Here is an 18,662-nt window from a genome sequence, read left to right as displayed (position 1 = left end):
GCCAAGAAGAGCACTTTGGTTCTCGGCTAGACCCTAGTGTCTGAAATTATGGGATCAAAGGAATATGGTTGGCCTCATTTGCTCACAGAGAGGAGCATTGCCTTGATGGAGCCACCTGTCTTATTGTTTCTCGGCTATTGTCTTACTATTTCCTTGTATTTGCCTGTCTGTATCCACCTGCTGTCTCCTGTCTTACACGGAAAGCTCTTTGGAGCCAGGGCTGTATATGTTCTGTGTTTTTACAGCACCCAGCACAGTGGGGTCCATGTCTATTACTGGGGCCGCTAAGCATTACAGTATTATGAATAATCAGTAATAATGCAATTGGAGGACAGCTTCTCTCGGAGGAAAGGTCTCCACTGAGGTTGGCTTTCATCTGCCTCCGTGCAAAATTTCTTCTACAAAAGCTCTTAGTGGCGCACTCCTCATCGCCGAGTGACCACCAAACCAAACTGCCCACGTCACTTCTTTTATTGGACCAACTTGTGTAGGCGAGAGAAGTGGGTCCAATAGAAGATATTACCTCACCCACCTTGTCTCTCTAATCTCCTGGGACCAATATAACTTCTGTTTTCCTGCCCCATAGAGAGGCAAGCAAGCTGAGCATGACTTGGCATAAGGGGGACACACTGTGGTGAGACAGAAGAAGTGCAGTTTCCTAATTGTGCATCCTCTTCTGTTCTCTAACAGGATGTCCAACATAATTGCGTGGAATGCAATAGGATGAAGCTGTTTTTCTTTTAAATTGCAGATAGTAGATAAACTATAAACTAGTAAGGAGCAAATATATTTGCCCAAACCCAAAGTTCTTTATTCGTACTGTCACTTGCTACCCCTGTGAATCCAATGTCCTAGCTTTGCTAAGGATAACTATAAGATGGGCAGTACATTGTTACTCAGTGAAGGCTTTTTTCTGGTGACATAGGGCTGTTGCACAAGCTTCTGTTAATTTTTCACATATTGGAGTGAACTGGAGATAGCATTGGACATAATGGCGAATGCTTCCTGAGTATTTTGCACTTTTTCTGGGTTCTGTCTTTGCACATACTGTTCAGGGTAGGCTTGTAAAATGCCTTCTCTGTAGGTGTACCCTATAGAAATAAACTCTGCAGAAACAAGCACACCCCGACATTTCAGTGTGTTCCCCTAACTGGGACACTGGGATGAATATATCAGTAAAAAGTTATTGGGATAGTTATAGGTTTAGGTTCAGGTTTGAGAAGCAGTGTTGGTCTAGTGGATGCAGCTCTGAACTGTGAGTCAGGGGACCTGAGTTCTATTCCCTAACCCGCTGTGAACTTGGGCAGGTCGCTTTACCTCTCTGTGCCTCTGTTTCTCTCCCACGCTGTCTATCTTGTCTGTCTAGAACAGTGGTTCTCAACCTATTTACCATTGTGGGCTGCATATGCAGCTCTCTGTGTATTTTCTGGGCCTCATCCACACAGTATATATACTACCTGTATGGCCCTGAAGATGTCACCTCAGCCACAGCTGTGTGCTGATTGGGCTGCAAGCAACCCACAGGTCTAGAATGGGAGCTCTTTAGGGTAGGGATTGTCTCGTGCCAGTGTTCAGACCATGCCCACTACAGCGGGGACCGTAAACATGTTTAGGTCTCTAGCAGCTGCAGTAATACTAATAATAATGTAAAAGGTTATGCTGTGTGGGGGCTTACATAGTGGGCCGCAGAGTGGGGGAAAAACTGCAGATTTCAAGTGGTTTATTGTGTATTGTGATGTTTTTTGAAAAAGGAGAACTTGGCATTGCCGTTAGCTACAGTGTTAACAGCCTGACTTAGCTGGAACTTTTAACTCACCTTCCATTTCTACGGAGGGCCTGCTTTTGCAAAAAGTAAATAATTGAGATGCTGCCATGTGAAAACATCCCTGGGGTACTATTTCCCCCTCATTATCCAAATGCTGTCTCAGTTTTTACAGTACATTATTATACTGCGTATAACGAGAGCTGGATCCCCTAAAACAATCTTTTTGTTGTTGGTTTTTCTTCCTAGTTTTATATTGGGAGGCGGTGGGAGAAGAAACGTTTCCAGTATAGCAAAGACTAGACAGACAATTCTGCCTGGGTCCTGAGCTTGGTGACGTTATCTGTAGCTCTATATAGGCACTTAGCCAAGTGTCATGGAATGAATGGCTTTAACCTTTTAGCAACATTTCACAAGTTCATTTGAATTTAACCCCCTTACTGCTGGCACTTAAGAATTAATGTTTTGTATCAGCTTAAGTGGTTTCATATCTGTACATCGTGTCTGTCTACTTAAAGTCGTCATAACCATAATTGGAACCCGTACAATTCTAATTAATCCTCCCCTGGCTGTACCCCTGTGAGATACGAAAGTAGTCGTATCCTCATTCAGATGGGGAAACTGAGGCACGGGATGGCTACTGTGACATGCCCGAGGTCATACAAGGTGGCAGAGCTGAGTATTGAACCCAGATCTCTTAAGTCTCAGGCCAGTGCACAAGGTCATCATTCATTTTTTCTCCTTTCTAGTGCCTGGCAGTTCCCTGTTCCCAGAAAAGCCACATGATTACCGAGTCCCTTTCTCCAGCCAGTAGGAGCAGCCAAAGCAGGGACCTGGGGCACTCAGAGACCGTTTTGACTGGACTTTCTCTGCCCTGGGCTGATTGGCTGTTTGCTCCAGCCCTCTCCACCCTTCCCTCCCAGTCTCTTTACTTAAGTTTCCCTCCAGACCTGCCCCTCTTACCCTCTTCTCCCCTTGAGTGGCCCCTTTCCCCTGGCTTTTCTCTCCAGTGAGCTTATTCCCTCATAACTAAAACCAACAGTGGCACAAATGTCACTTGCTGCCCTGACGTGGTTCACTCTGCTTGTGTGTGAGACCCCCCTTTCCCCCACCCTGTGTCTCTCTTGTCTACTGAGATTGTAAACTCTCTTGGGCAGAGCCTGTCCATCTTACCCCGTGTTTGTAAAGTGCCTGGCACAAAGCAGCGCATTCTTGGTTGCTCCGATGCACCATCATCATAAACAGGAGTAAAAAATCGCTCTTTGGGGGCTTTTAAATCTTCAGTGCTGCATCGCTCTTATTCTGCAGAAAGGCTAATGGACTGTAGTGTCACTGCATTTTTAATTGTAACCAAAACCGCACTTCTCCTTTGTTCCCAAGGGATATTAAAGCTGGAAATATTCTCCTAACGGAACCGGGTCAGGTGAAACTAGCTGATTTTGGGTCTGCGTCTATAGTCTCTCCTGCCAACTCCTTTGTGGGGACCCCTTACTGGTAAGTAGAGCTGGAACACGTTAGTCTTTACAGGGCCTCTCTCTCGCTTCTGGCGCTTCACGAACGATATGCGGCATTAAAAACCTCCAACCAGTAGCATTAACTGAGCATCCTTTTAAAGCCTCCACACCCAGCTCTTCAACCCACTTTCCTCCTGAGTGCTCATGAGAAAAGGTGGCCTTTGCAGCACAGTTTGATGTGGCCACTGTCACTGTTTCAATTACCATAGTGCCAGGAGCTTAAAAAATAGATTTTTGTCCTAGGTGTTGGACAGACTCTATTGCCCGGGGGGCCAGAGCCCCGTCAGTCTGACTGGGCAGCAGGGATAGGCATGTAAATAATTTAGAACTCTGTTTTGAAGAAACTTGTTGGATGTTTGTTTGAGTTGATTAATGTTCCCAACCCAGTGGCCCAGCATAGCTTTACACTCCATTTATTTCATGGCAGACTCTCCAGGGCATTGATGCCAGAGATCACCTATCGCCCAACCTCTGCACAAGTACATGGGGTGAGAAGCCTACTTCCTCCCTGAAGTAGCAAGTTAAGAGGTTGAACCTTTCCCAAGCCGGGTCCCCTGTTTTTTCACCCCTCCCTTTATTCTGGACCGCCATCTTTCCCCACTCTGTTCCAGATTCCCCTGTTCCTTTCATAGCTGCACTCACAGGTTGCACATGTCTGCTGGAAAATGCTCCTGGCGTGCCAGTGGAAAAAACCCACCATCTCTGGGGAGATTGAAAGTCACGCCTTTAGGACACTTCAGCCCCTGCTGACTGACTCCAGGTACAATGCCTTTGAGATTGGTGTGGGTCTCCCATGTGCCAGCATGTTGTGCTAATAGCAAGACGATCCAGGTTGGCCTCTCGTTTTCTTTCCTTTCTTAAAAATGCTTCTTAGAGAAGCTGCTAATGCAGGCAAGTGTTTTTATTTCAGCATGGCTTTACTCAGCTCCGTGCTGATTCTTTACGTTCTGGGGCCGCTGCGCAACTGAAGTCTTTTGAAGAAGGTCTGTGCTGTTGATTTTTTTCCCCATAACCCGCATATTTTGTGCTGTGCTTGATAGGATGGCCCCAGAGGTGATCTTGGCTATGGACGAAGGACAGTACGATGGGAAGGTGGACATTTGGTCTCTTGGGATCACGTGCATTGAGTTAGGTGAGTGAATGCATTATTCTGCTTCTTTGCCAAGTACCCATCATGCTGAATTTGTGATTTATTCTGGTGTCCTAAAAGACTGGAAGATTCTTCTCCCTCTTAAATAAAAAGAGCCTGACACACTTAGAAAACCCTGCAGGTAAATGCTTGTCTACAAACACTTCATTCTCTCTGGTATATCAAGAGTTAACTATCACCACTGGTGTGTTTTATACTAGCCTGAGGTGCTCAGGGAATAACAACTCTGAGCACAAAAAGGATTTGGTTGGCCTTTTTTAATGTGTTTAGCCAGAGCTGGGTTTGGGCAGATCCTCCATTGCTGGCAGAAGAGGAAGCACTGAAGCTGCTGTAGCTAATAGAATATTGAAAGTCCTCTGAAGAACAGGTTCTTCTGGAGGAAAACAAAAGAAAAGGCTGTCAATGTGATTCTGCAGGCCCAGTTTTCTAACAGGAGCCCCTTAAGAAACCATCCCAAACCTACATTTGGTTCCTCAAATTGGCATTTACTGTAGGAACAGAAAAATAGCATTTACATTCCTGTGAGCCAGTTTAAGCATCCAGATGTAGGATTTGGGTGTCTCAGCTGGCTGCTACGTTTGGAAATTGAGCTTCCTCCTGGGTGATAGTGGATTATAATTGTCAGAGGTTCTGCAGGTCTGTATGAATTATCCCCTATTTCCTGAGTTCAGTGTCTGCTTCCAGCAGAAACACATGGATGAGCCCACAGTAGATTGGTTGCAGTCATCACAGGAGAACTGCTCCTGATGCTGGCAGGTTCTTCCTTTGAACCCATCCTGTGTGTTGCTGAATGTCTCTACAAGGTGCTCTATGCCCTCAACTCCTGTCGATTTCCATAGGAGTTGAGGTACTGTACAATCCAGGGGACTGAGCCCTTTGGTAGCAAATTCCTCATATAGAAACAAATTCAGTGCTGGTGTAAGCAGAAGAAACTTCCAATGAAGTCCAAATGAATTGTCGTCCTATACCAGAGTTGAATTTGGCCTATAATCAACAGCTAACGATAAAGATTCCAACCTGCTTTTTTGAAATCACTTACAGGTAAGGGGCCTATTGGTACACAAAGATGATAAACTCCTGTAACCCCAGATTTAAAAACAGATGCCTTCAACCCTGTCAAACTGTTGGAGTCGCTATATGAATAGTTCTTAAAGTCCTCACTCAGCCATCACTTCTTACGCTGTTTCAGTCCATCTGGTTTCCCAGTATAACGGCATTATCATCCTAGGATGACTCCACTAGACCCACAAAGAATAACCTCAACCTATGCCCAAGAAAGAACATGAATATCCTATTCTTGAGCAAGCAGATGAGTGGAGCCTACACATGGTTGATAATTCAGCCTCGGCCATCGAAGTACCCTGTGCACGCTGTGCACGCTGCCGGTTAAGCCACAACAGTGAGGGATTTTCTAGACTGCAGCTGGGAGCCAGCAGAGCTCAGGCTAGTGGGGTCGAGCACTGTGACTGATGTGGCTCAGGCAGCAGCTCGGGCTCTCAAGCCCACCTGACCCCCTGGTCTGAGCTTGGGTGGCTATCCTGAGTCCGTGCCGGACCCGCAGTGCGGACGCTACTTCTAGTGTGCTGGCTTAAGCCCCGCTAGTGCAAGTCTGTCCACCTGGGCTGGGAAGCTTGCTCTTTGCTGCAGTGTAGACGTAATCACAGAGACTGATCACTCCTGGAGATGACTGTGGTGCTGACCCTACACTGTGAACCTGTCCCTGTGTGGAGCCATTGTGGAATGGCAGCTTACGAGTATTGGGAAGCACGTTGCTATTGTCATCTTTACATTCCAGGCCCAACAGCCTCTGGGAGCCTCAACTAAAGGAAACTAAAAAATAACGTGCAACATTTCTTCCTACTTCCCGTCTCACTCCGATCCTCTAATACCAGCCACCACCTAACCACACACTGTGTGTCCTCTTCCGTTCTTTATTTTCTTTCTTCGGTGCTTCCCCTTCCGGCAAGCTTCACTGCCCGCTCCATTTAAATCCCTTCTTAAAACCAAGTTCTCCCCTGATATCTTTCCAGTGTTCATCCACAGAAGCCATTTTAAAAATACACATCCATTGAGACGGGATTATTTATCCCACTCTCAAATTGCTCACCTCGTGTATTGTGTGTCTGACCTGAGCTGTCTGTACAGTTGAATTGTCTGCCTGAGGGACTGGACCATATCTTCTTCTGTATTGGGTGGAGGGACAAGCAGGTTCACAGCACTTGATGGATAACCATAGGACCTGGGTAAGAGGCCTGACAAGATGCCACAGTGGGAACCAACTTTGAGAGGCAGAGAAACGAAGCTCAAAAAAAGGAAACCATGCCTTGAGTTTCAATGTGAAGGAGGATGCCACCCGTCTGCCTTCATATATGGCCGTGGGAGAAAGGAGCTCTACAGTGATGGGCTACTGAAGATGCTGCCTCTCACAGTGCCCTCTGGGGTGTCTTTGGGGGGTGGTCAGCAGCTCTGTGCTGTCAGCTTGCATGGGCTCAATGGAATAAAAAGCAACACGGCATCTCACAAGTACTCGGGTTCTGTGTTGTTGATAATAATTGTCAGACCCTGAGTCGCTCTTGCTGGGTTACTAGCCACCGGTAGTGGTGGGGGGTCACTGACTCTCTCAGGCTGAGGGAAGCACCAGTTCCTTTCCTCCAGTGTCCAAACATCAACACCGAACATTTGAGCAGCTTTTCACGTCACCATCCAGAGTATGGTCAACTGATGCAGTGCTGTAGTAACTGCCTCTTTCTGTGAGGATTGCGCAGCCAGGCCCTTCTGTCCACAAAGGCTGCTTCGTATGGGTGGAGACCTAGCATGCGGTGTACACTGATTAATAGGCAACATGCTAAATGTGGGATGATGTGGGATGAATTCCTGACTGCACAGGAAAATCTTCAGACAAGGCAGCATAACCTATCACGCTTGTAACCTAAATGCTGCCCTAGCCAGCAAGGAAAACCCCTGAGGCATGTTGCAAGAAACAGCACATGAGCAACAAACCCCAAAGGTGACAATTCTCTTGTGCTCTTAATGGGGCCACGGAGATAACTCCCCCTCCCTCCCTCCCTCTGTCCCATACCATTCTGCCATGACAGCTTTGTTCTGTTTTCTCCTGTTCTTGATCCCAGTCTCCTCATCAGGGACCCCTTGTGTTTTCCTCAGTGTCTGCACCAGCAGGTAAAATACATGTTCTCTCCCCTATATACAGTGATAGTTACCACAATAATTCTCAGCGCAGGGCCCATCAAATACGTAAGGGTTATAAGAAAAACACAAAACATAAGCAGTGAAACCCTGCACTGTGAGAGCTGTTAAATGTTGTTAAGCATTCAGACCGTACCCTGTTATGGTGGGACCTTCTGTATCTTGAGAGTTGGCTTTTGAGAAAACTTTAATAAACAGAATACTACACCAGGGTAGTCAGTGTTAATAGGTCAAAAAGGAATTAATGGCAACTGATAATTGGCTAGTTAGCACTAGCATATGTTGCTACAGTAGCTGTTCTATAGAATGGTTGTGCACATTTTAAAGTTTGAAAATTAACTTTGTATTTGTTCAGCAGATCATTTTCATAGAAAAAATAACCCATTTTAAACCTGTGTTTGTAGCCATCTATCGGAAGTGATCTTTGCTGTAAGGCAAAGCTCCCTGAAAACGGTACTTCTGGTAAACCTTCAGCTGGCAGCAGACCCTGGGGACTGGCAAAGTGGACTAGGAATGGGGAGAAATGTTGTTTCCGACAGAAAGGGGGTAGTTCCATCTCTCATGTTGTGTGATGGCTGATGCAATTACTAGTCTTGCATTTCGCGGCTAGAACTAGCTTCCCCTTGATGCAGTTTGTATTTCAGAATCAAGAAATGGAGAATCAGAGCTCCTGGGTTCTCTTCCCAGGCCTGCTGTGTGGGTTTCAGCTAGTCATCGAACCTCTCTGTGATTGTTTTCCCCACTGTAAAATGGGTCTTGTGATAGACCCCATATGGGCATTGAGGCTGAACTAATATTTGAACTTCCATGGAGCTTTTCATTCAAGGATCTCAAAGCTTTTTTACCAAGTATTTCTTGTTGTTGCTAATCCTCTTGGAAAGTACCAATTTTCTTATTCAGCTACCGGGACCTGGCTCTCAAGTGTTTGTCTGACCCAGGATGGTGGGGACCCAATTTCTTGCATAGCCAAAATTAGTCTGGAAAAAAAATCATGTTGAGTTGTATGCACATTGCATGTCAGGGACAAGCAGCTGCTCTGCTCTGACCTGACATGAACTTAAAAATCTGGCTGCATTGAGTCATGGTACGTCTGACCTTGGACCAGGGTGAAAACTGGCCTCCTGCCTCCATTTCTCTGATCAGCAGTTGTGCCCTGTTCTGAGGAGAGCACAGACAGACCGAAGTTGAGTAGCCTTTCAGAAGTGCACTCCCAGGAGTGACTCTGGCTAAGGGGAGCTGAGGAGGAATTTAGCAAAGAAGCAGGTAGGCAGGCAAATTGTTGTCCTTCTGCCAGTTGGTTACAAGGGCACCAAAATCGAAGGCATCTTGTCCTCTTTCATGTCAGATGTTGTCAGGCAGAGCACCCAGCATTTTTAGGTGCCAGTTCCCAGCTTTTCCAGGGCAGATGGTGATCATGCTTCACTTGCGCTGACAATTATTTCTTGTCCTGTATTTACTGCAGCAGGCCAAACTCAGGAAGATGTCACTCGGGTAAAAGATACTAGAACCCTTTTTACAGGTAAAACCCACTGGGTTGCACTTGTTTTCTCAGGAGCTGTCCCATCCAGCATTCAGATGACCAACAGTTTTCCCTAAAGGGCTGTCCTGAACTAACCTCAGAGATTAAAATAATGGGTTTATGTGGCATGACGACAGTAATGAGCTATTGATTTAGCAGCGACACCTTGCTTGAACTTCCTTGTCCTTCTCCGTTTTCTTCGCCTGCTTTATCCTTCCTTTCTCTTGTCTTTCCAGCCGAACGGAAGCCTCCCCTTTTCAACATGAATGCAATGAGTGCCTTATATCACATAGCCCAGAATGACTCCCCTACGTTACAGTCAAATGAATGGTAAGAATGCTACTCTGTTCTCTTTTGGGTTTTGTTTTCCTGAAAACCATTGGCCCCTCCAGCACCCTTCACGTGGTTAAATATCTGACAAGGAAAGCGGTTGTTCTGGTGTAGCGATTGACTGTCAGCTGTCGAGTTCCATGTCTGCTACTGCACCGATATTCTCTAGTAGGTAGGCTTAGCTTTGACCTGCTGTCACTTCGGCTGTCCTGCAGTCCGATGCGTGCAGGTACTAATTATGCGCCTGTAGATACTGCATGAAGTAAAATGTTAGTGTGTGTATTAAGCCAACCTAAGTCAGTGTCAACAGAATTTCCAGGTGTGAATGGTGCTTGGCTGAAGGAGGAACTGTTAATGTAACTGTGCAGCAAAACCTGAGAGAAAGGATAGCTGCAGATAGGTAGATTCAACTAGCTTTTCCTGGGAGTCACTTTAGGAGCTTTGTCAGATATTCAGGGCTCTGTGGCTGCAGAATCCTCACCTTGCCACGCACTTGTGTTCCAGAATCCAAGCTTTGATTTTTAAAAATGTCTTGCTCTTTTATGGTCGCAAAGGAAACCCTCCAAAAGTGGAGTGTAACTGAGGCAATGATGGTAGCCTCAATCTGCAGACAGCATGAAACAAAGCTCATAGATGGGTATGAACTTGCCCTGTTATCGGCACACGTGTTAACTCTGAAACCTAATGATAGCCATTCAAATTGTCATGTCAGCTATTTCATAATGGAAACATTCAGATAATGTACTTGTCCCATAATCCCAATCTGCCTTGAACGCCTTTCCAGGTGCCAAAAAGTTGGTCTTCTACCCACACGCCCAAACCGCTAACTTCCGTCTTGACTATGTTTATTGTGCAGTTACTGTGCTTCATGTACAGCATATGGAAAATGAAAAAAACTTAGGGGCAGGATAAAGTAAGTTCAATTTAATAACGCAGGAGTAGAATTCATTGTCCTAAGTCACTAGAACCTGTGTGATGCTGTCACAGACTTTCCATCTGCTGGTCTGGAGCGCCAGAGAGTCCAAAGGTCTTGTTACTGAAATTGAGGGGAAGCTTGCTGCGGAGTACCTGTGAATATGGCATATGAATTGATATCCCTGTTAGTGATGGACTTTTCTATTGCCCTTTGTATCCTCACATTGACGCCAAAAATGCAGATAGAGACTAAAAACAGAAGGAAATCAGTGTGGTCTGTACAGAAATATTACTCCTGTTGAAATGTGTTAATGTCTGAGTTTCATTGGCAGGGCGGGAACAATACACTCAAGGAGACTATTTTTCTTTTCCTGGGCATGAGGAGACAGGGAATCCCTCAAGATACCAGCCCCAGTTGAGCAAGGCCCTGAAACATGTGCTTAAGTGCCACAGCTGGTGCACTGTCAGTAATGATTGGATAAAATGGAGATCTCTCCCATCAAGTTATTAAAAGGAAAGCCCCTTTCTCATGGAAGTTGCATCTGCTAGTGCAAACTTCACCTTCACTAGAGTAAAAGGACTTGAACTCCAGTGCAGAACATCTTGCTGCCCAACGCACACTGTGATTTCCCCCTCGCTGCGAGTGCCCGTGCGTTTCTACTTGCATTGAGGAACCAAGGGAATTAACCAGTACACTTGGCAACAGTCCAGTTTCTCTCCTGTCCCAGAACTTAAGAACAGAGAAATACAGATTCCGCCCCCCCCCCACACACCCCTACTGATGCAGATAAATTTTGAAAGTCACCAGTGTGCCTTCCGGCCCCTGAAATGATTCCCCCCCCCCATTAAATTTCTCTCTCTCTACAGGACGGACTCCTTTAGGGGATTTGTTGATTACTGCTTGCAGAAAATACCTCAGGAAAGGCCATCGTCAGCAGACCTGTTGCGGGTAACGTCTCACTTTTCTATTTCAGACGTTTGGGGGAGGGAGGGAGGTCGGAGGTGGCGTAATGTTACCAGTATTGGTGGTGGGACAGGACGTGGCTTGGCAGAGTGGAGTAGGCCATTTTCTAGTGTATCCAGGTAGGCAGAGGCACTGCAAGGTCGGGACTACTTGCACCCTGTGGATTGGTTTTCCTGAAGAATTTTCCCTTTTTATTATGATCACTATGTATTTTCATTTAGAAATGTAATTTCAGCTTCTGTTCTATTTAACAGCTTCCCTCCCCACAGCTTACATGATAAAGGGTGGGTGAACGAAGCAAAGACCTTTTTAAAGCAGCTTTGCAAAAGTATCATGACCATTTCCCAGTCCAGGCGCTGAACCCATTTGCCCCCCCTTTTACATTTCAATGATGATGGCAAATTGGTGATATTTTACTTGTCCGCTCCAAAAATTAAATCTCACTTTGGGCCAGTAGAATTTTGCAAGTCAGCCTTAAAATTCACCATGACAATAAATGAATGAATTCATGGTCCCCTACCTCTTGCCACCAGACTCTTGCTAGTATGAAATACTAATTGGGAATGCCAAATGTCGTGTGGAATAAGATGGCACTTCAGACAGCTGTGGTTAACCTGGGCTGAAACTCACCCTTCTGCACTGACCTGTTGTGTAGTGGCCTTGGACTGGCCCTCTGCGCAGAGATGAATTTCATCCTTTATGCACAACCTTGGCTGCCACTGTTGTTGATGCATCTTTCTAAAGCATCACGTTTAAGCCTCCTTTCATGTAAATGGTTCATTTGAAATCCACCCTGTTACAGGCAAAACTGCTGGTTCTGAGAATCACTTTTGATATCTGGCTGCATTGTTCCTTCAGAAATTTGCAACCTGCCAATGTGAGATGTAAAAGGCTGGTGGCCTTGTTTGTTTGCATTGCTAGAGAATTAGGGCACTTGATGTTCTGTTTTCAGACTTCATTCTGCTCCTGTTAAAATGCGTCTGTTGTAACAGGATGCTCTGAGGTTCACTATTGGAAAGGACTAAGGATAAGCTGCATGGGAAAAGGGCTCATGTTGTGAGGAACAACTTTGGGAGCAGTTGCAGGACTCCTGCCCCTTTGTACCCCAATGGGCTTTGCAGAAAACAGGTTTGAGTTCTGGAAGGAAGTTGCAAGTCTCATGAGGCAGTATTTCGTGGAGTAGCCTCCCTAGCTGAAGGAAGAGCCTGTCAGCAGCAAACGGATAAAGGATTTAATCATGATTTCTGCAGCAGCGCTGAATGTAGTTGAACTATAAGCATAAGGAAGGACAAACCATCGCCAGCATTAGTTTAGTTGCCCCTGTTGCAGGCACCCACTGTTAAATTATCCAATGGGTAGTTTTTGTTGTAGAGACTATACTTAAGAGTACATGCTCAAAAGCTTTGAGAGGCGAGAGGGGATTTCTGCACTCCAGATTTAGTTTAAAACAGCAAGCCAGCCTACTGGTCCAGTAGCGTGGCAATGGAGTGCGCAGGAAGCAGCGTTGGGTTCTGCGTTACAGGACTGCTCCCTCTCTACCCCGGAGGAAGGGTGACCTTGTGTATGGTCTTAGAAGTGGAGAGGAAAAGAATGTTAATCAGAAATTGGATATTAGTGTGTGTGTTCTTTTCCATCTTCCCCTTATCCCCTCAACTGGGGTTGGGTCGTCGTGCAAACACCCTCCATCTTTGTCTGTCCAAGGCGGCACTAAGGTCCACCTACTGACCATCTTCTTTGATGCAATCCATCCATTGCTTCCGTGGCTTTCCTCTGAGTCCCTTTCCTGCCATGCTATCTTCAGCAGGTCTCTTTCATTCATCGTCTGCATGTATCTGAACCAGTGAAGTTACCCTTCCTGGTTTTTGTCAGCCGCATCATGGACTTTGACTTCCATCCTAATACTTTCCTTTTGAAATCTCTCTCTTGGTGTAACTCCTCTTATGGCACGAAAACATCTCATCTTGAACACCTGTAGGCACTGAACCTGCCGTCTCTGTGTCACCCAGGTTTCTGCACGACACAGCTGTGGGAGGCCCACCATTTTTCTTTACAGTTGGGCTTTTAGTCTCAGTGGCATACGCCTGTCATGCATAATTCCTGAGATGTTATTCCACACTCTTCCAGCATTCCTCAATCTGGACTGCCCAACGCATTCAAGATCGCCGGCTTCCACACCTGACCCACCAAGGTACTTGAACTGGTCTGACTGCTTTAGTCACATTTCACTAATCTCTATGTCCAGTTTCCCTGTGGCACGGCTAGGGATCCACATGAACTCTGTCTTAGTCATGCTCATTTTCAACCCATCCCAGCTTATCTGGTTATACCACTGACTTATTATTTCCTCTGTCGCTTCTTTTGAGGGTGCCCTGGTTGCTGTCATCTGCATAGAGCAGCTTTTCACCTTTTCCCGTTGAGATCTTCATGCTGATGTAGTCCATCAATATGATAAATAGCAGTGGACTTGCGGCCGACCACAGGTGCAGTCCAACTTTCACTTCAAACGTGCTTGTCGTTACAAAACATGTTTGAATCACTGTTTTAGGTGATTTATGTAGGGCATTCTCCACAGTTACTAAATCCTCAGACACTCCGTATTACCTCAGCACCGGTGTGAGCATCTTTCTGTCCACTTTATCGTATGCCTTTTCTAGGTCTATAAAAGCCCAGACCCTATTCTGTTGGTGCTCTAGCCACTTCTCTGTCCTTTGCCAATTTACAGACATGCCATCTGTGGTTCCTTGTCCTTTCCTAAAGCTGAACGGCTCTTGTTCCAGGAGGAGTTCCACATTCTCCAAATCCTGCCATCCCCAGGGTCTGTTCCAGTATCTTCATCCCACGCGACATGAGTTTTATCCCTCGATACTTTTCACATTCATGGAAACTTCCCTTCTTAAGTACGGGGACCAGGATAGACTTGCACCAGCCTTCAGGAATTGTCTTGCCTCACCAGATGACTTTTAACGTTTCTGCTCATCCATTTTATGCCTCACTCATCCAAGACTTTCACCAGGTCTGCTGTCGCTTTGAGTCTTGATGCCGTACTGTTCTTCATTACCTAAATTGCGTATCTCCCCTCGCCCACTGTTGTGTGAGGCTCAGGCACTACATGAGGGTCACCTGTTGGTCACTCCACCCTAAAGGGGTTTGCCATATTTAAGAGACTCTCAAAGTATTTTTTCCACCGCTCCTTCACTTGTTCAGGTGTTACTAGTAGTATCGCCTGGCCATCATTTACTAATGGTGTGACAATATCATCCTCCTTCCCTTTGCGTCTCATTTTTGTAATGCTATAGATATTTTTGCCAGCTAACTGTGAGTCATTTACAAGGTTGGCGTATAAATTGTCTTGGTCACGCTTTGGCTTTCACTGCCTGCTTGGTAGCTTGCTTTGCTTCGTGGTATTTGTTTTCGTTTACACTCGATGGAGTTGATTTTTTTTTTTTTATGCACCATTTTCTTGTCTCAGATTCCTATTTGAACTTGATCAGGGCCACCACCATTTCTCTCTTTTCCTGGGCTTTCCCCATCTATGTTGCCCACAAACCTCTTCCACCACCTCAATCTGCATTCTTTTGAGGCGGTTCCACTCCCCTTCTGGTGATGCCAGATCTGTTTCTTGACCCTTAACTTGTACGGCTTGCACAAACTTCTCTTCGACACTTCCCTGAACTGCCTGTACATTAGTCTTGTTTCTTTTGAGCTCGGTTCCCTCTTTGTCCAATGCTTTGCCACAAGAGATTTGTGTTCTAGCAAGATGGTAGCGCTAAGTATCGCTTTCCCTCCTAACTTATCTCCATTGAGATTTCCTCACCAAAATCATAGGCCTTTTCCCCCACCTCTGATGTATGTAACCCAATGACTCACCCTCTTTTGGAACCATACGTTGGCTATCATCCATTGTTACTGTATGGATCTCCTTCGTTAACAAAGACCCTGCCTGGAGCCGTTACACAAACTCCTTGTAAACCAGCGGGACCATTAATCTTCTGTTACAATCCAAGTTTTTTTCTCCCTCATTCTCCCATGAAGGAAAATGTTACCTTTCTGTTGTGCAATGGACAGTTTCCTCTTACCCAGTTTTCATGGAGTTGCACTGTAGATTTGTAAGGTTTGTGCTACAGGCTTTCTCTGTGGGCGTGGTGGGAGATCTAAAAAAAACAGTTGGGTTTAGATTTTGAGTGAGCAGCAGGGATTTTCTGGGAGATGTGGAGCTCCCAGTTCTCCAAGATTCACCACTGCATTGCATTCTGCATGATCAGAGGCCTGAGTCCTTAATCAAGGTTTGCAGATAGTTACCGATTAATCATAGAAATTAGGGATGGAAAAGATCTTCTAGGTCGGCTGATCCATTTCCCAGCCAGAGCAGGATTATTCTGTCTGGTGCATTCTCTAGAGTCTTGGGCAATCTAGTCTTAAGCCCCAGCAATGGGTCATCGATCATTTCTCTCGGGAGACTGTTCCGCAGCCTGTCAGGAGGATTTTCAGCCTAAATTTTCCTTTTCCCAATTTCATGCTGTTAATCCCAGTAATGCCACTGGGAAGCACTCGCTCACTTCTCCTCCCGTGGTGTTTGCACCCTTCAAATGTTTGTCGGGTTCTACAGTTTCCTCGATTGTTCTGCTTGCTCTTCTCTTAGCCAAACCATAGATGTGCAGCTCTTTTCTCCTAGCTCAGTCCTTCCAGCCCTCCTGATCGTTTTGTTCTCCTTTCTCTCCATTTTGACACATCTTTCTGGTATTGATGTGCCCACAGCAGAAAGTCCTGTCCCAGGTCTGGCTAGTTCCTCTCTGCTCTGTAATGATGATGCTTCTTTGTATACAGCCCCAAACTTCATTGGCCTTTTTGGCTACTGTCTTGTTGCAAAATCTTGTCCAAGTTCCTGTCCACTGCCACCCTTAGGTCTTTTTTTAGCATTATTGTTTGCATGTACAACAAGGAGTCTGGTGGCACCTCCTTGTTGTTTTTGTAGATACAGACTAACACGGCTACCCCCTGATACTTGTTTGCATGTAGTATTTTTTTTAAAGTATTAGATTTTTTTCCAGTTGAATCTCCTTTGGTTTTCTATCCATGTTTCTAATCTTGGCATCTCCCTATTATGTCTCTGTCCAGACTGGTGCTAGCAACTCCACCCAATGTAGTAAGCTTTGTGACTTCCATTAACATGCCTTTTACACCCTTTTCTGTATTATTAACGAAGTGTTAAATTAAAACTTACTTAGCACCAATTCCCACAGCAACTGATCAGAGTCTTTTCCTAAACTTGATACTTTGTCATTTATTATTGCCCTTTGTTTATGGTCTTTCACCAGTTTTCATTCCCAACCTAATCACTTACCATTTGTTTGGGGAGTAAAGAAAGTTCCTTTGCTGCACTTACTTGGCAGCAGTTTACAGTTTATAATATGAAAGTAGGCCAGGGACCACGTACTGAAGGGCATGTCCCCAGTTTATTGACATTACGGATAGGAAGTGAATTGAAAATCAGACGTTCAACTCCTTATGTCATCTGGCTACAGCCTACCTGAAAAGTGGAGGGGCCTTGTGTAACTCCAGGGGCTTTATCTTTGGGAAATTCAAGGAGCAGCATTTCTTTAGAAGGTAGCCATGTGTGAAATTTGTCCGGCCCCTTTTCCATCAGGCTTTTTTTTTACATATTCCCTTTCTTTAAAATTGATCAGTGGCCTGCTATTCCTCTGGTTGCAGTGCCTGGCTGCTGGTGAGAATTGCCTGGCATGCTGCTGTTCCACACCAGGTAAACAGGACTCCGTTTTTCCTTGAATATTTCGGCAGAGGGATCACTAGCTCCATAGTGGCTTTTGCTTCATTTCCACAGTTGGTTAGATCGCTGCTCTGTGCTTACCTTGCAGCCTTTTGATTCTGATTTTTGTTCTAAGGCTACCATTCAGCCTTTGTTTTATGGCTTCTCTTGTTGCTCTTTCAGCTCAGTAAAATGTGTTCTCATGGATGCATCAGAGCCTCTCTTGGTTCGTGAAGTGAGAAATCGAAACCATACGCTCTGTACTGCATAGTCCGCTTTGCGCTCTTTCTTCTGGCTTTGCTGTAAACCTAGACCATCTAGTGTATATATATTTAACTCCTATGGCTTGGTTTTCCATTGAAATGCTGATAAATCAGGCTCCGTTTTTAATCTCTTCGGAGCCTGGTGTATTTTTTTCCCTGTGATCAGAGTATGTGCTGTACAGCACATACCAGTGTTTTCTTCTCTGGTTCCACTTGCAGCACATTGATAATCCTTTGACCAGCTAATAGGGTTATGTTGTTAGTTTCTTGATGATTCATTCATGTGGCTTGGCAATCCTTCAGCTCTCTAGTAATAGTGCAAGTTCATTGAAGGATATGATTTCATGGTTACCTTGGGCAGGAGTCTGTGTAAACAATTGGAGCGGAGACGTCATTCATAGATTGTACATTTTCAGTCCTTTTAATTGGTTTATTGGAAGATTCTGATTGCTGCACGACAAATTTGTTCCCTTCTTCATCAGCCCCAAAGTTCCTCCGCTTACAGCATGCAGTACTTTCTTCTTTCGAGCTATTTTTGGGCAGCCCGGGCTCTCTTACATAAGGAGGGATATAGGTTATGTTTGTGGTGGTATTTTTCAATGGGGAGTGTACTAAGTGATTGTTGAATTAAATGCTTCTGAGAATGAATGCAATGTCCGCTCAGTATTTGGTATGAGCTTTGTTAAAGGGACAGTTACATTAAAAATGTAGTTTAAAAACCAAAACACACAACCATGTGTGTCACCATAGTTTGTTTGTTTGTTTAAACTGGAAGGAATTTTAAAATCTAGCTTGATTTTCACTATTTATTACTTGGAGATGTGGATTCTATTCCTGGCTCTGGCACTGACTTGCTGTGTCACCTTGGGCAACTCACTTCCCCTCTATGCCTCTGTTTCCCTTCCCACCCTTAATCTGTCATGTCTATATTTAGATTGTAAACGCTTTGGGGCGAGGACTCTCTTAATATGTGTGAATGCAGAGCCAGGCTCAGTGGGGCCTTGATCTTGTTTGGGGCTTATAGATACTACTATAATACAGATAAGCAATCATAATTTTATTCTGCCTAGATAAGGATGACTTCTTACCCTTCTATTTCATGCATGTACCTTGCAATCTAACTCTGGCCCTGATTCAGTAAGGTATTAAAACACAAGCTTAACTTTAAAGCATGCAATTAGTCCCATGTATTGCACTGGGACTACTCATACAAGCTTAAAATAAAACATGTGTTTGAGTACTTGGCTGAATGGGCACATTTGGCATGGATTAATGTT

The 18,662-nt window shown here is 45.1% G+C and overlaps 1 protein-coding gene across 6 annotated transcripts in view; it reads left to right on the top strand.

Annotated features, from left to right (window-relative positions):
* TAOK3 (TAO kinase 3) overlaps nt 1-18,662 on the top strand; it is a 150,106-nt gene that overhangs the window by 89,755 nt on the left and 41,689 nt on the right. For all 6 annotated transcript variants that reach the window (XM_065567825.1, XM_065567828.1, XM_065567824.1 and 3 more), the window contains exons 8-11: nt 3,143-3,256; nt 4,317-4,408; nt 9,386-9,479; nt 11,262-11,343. In XM_065567825.1, coding sequence (XP_065423897.1) covers nt 3,143-3,256; nt 4,317-4,408; nt 9,386-9,479; nt 11,262-11,343 — 382 coding nt within the window. The remainder of the gene's footprint in view (nt 1-3,142; nt 3,257-4,316; nt 4,409-9,385; nt 9,480-11,261; nt 11,344-18,662) is intronic.

The sequence above is a fragment of the Chrysemys picta genome, chromosome 15 (assembly GCF_011386835.1).
Source record: "Chrysemys picta bellii isolate R12L10 chromosome 15, ASM1138683v2, whole genome shotgun sequence".
NCBI lineage: Eukaryota > Metazoa > Chordata > Testudines > Emydidae > Chrysemys > Chrysemys picta.
Note: the sequence above shows the minus strand (reverse complement) of the source record. Positions and strands in the feature narration are given on the sequence as shown.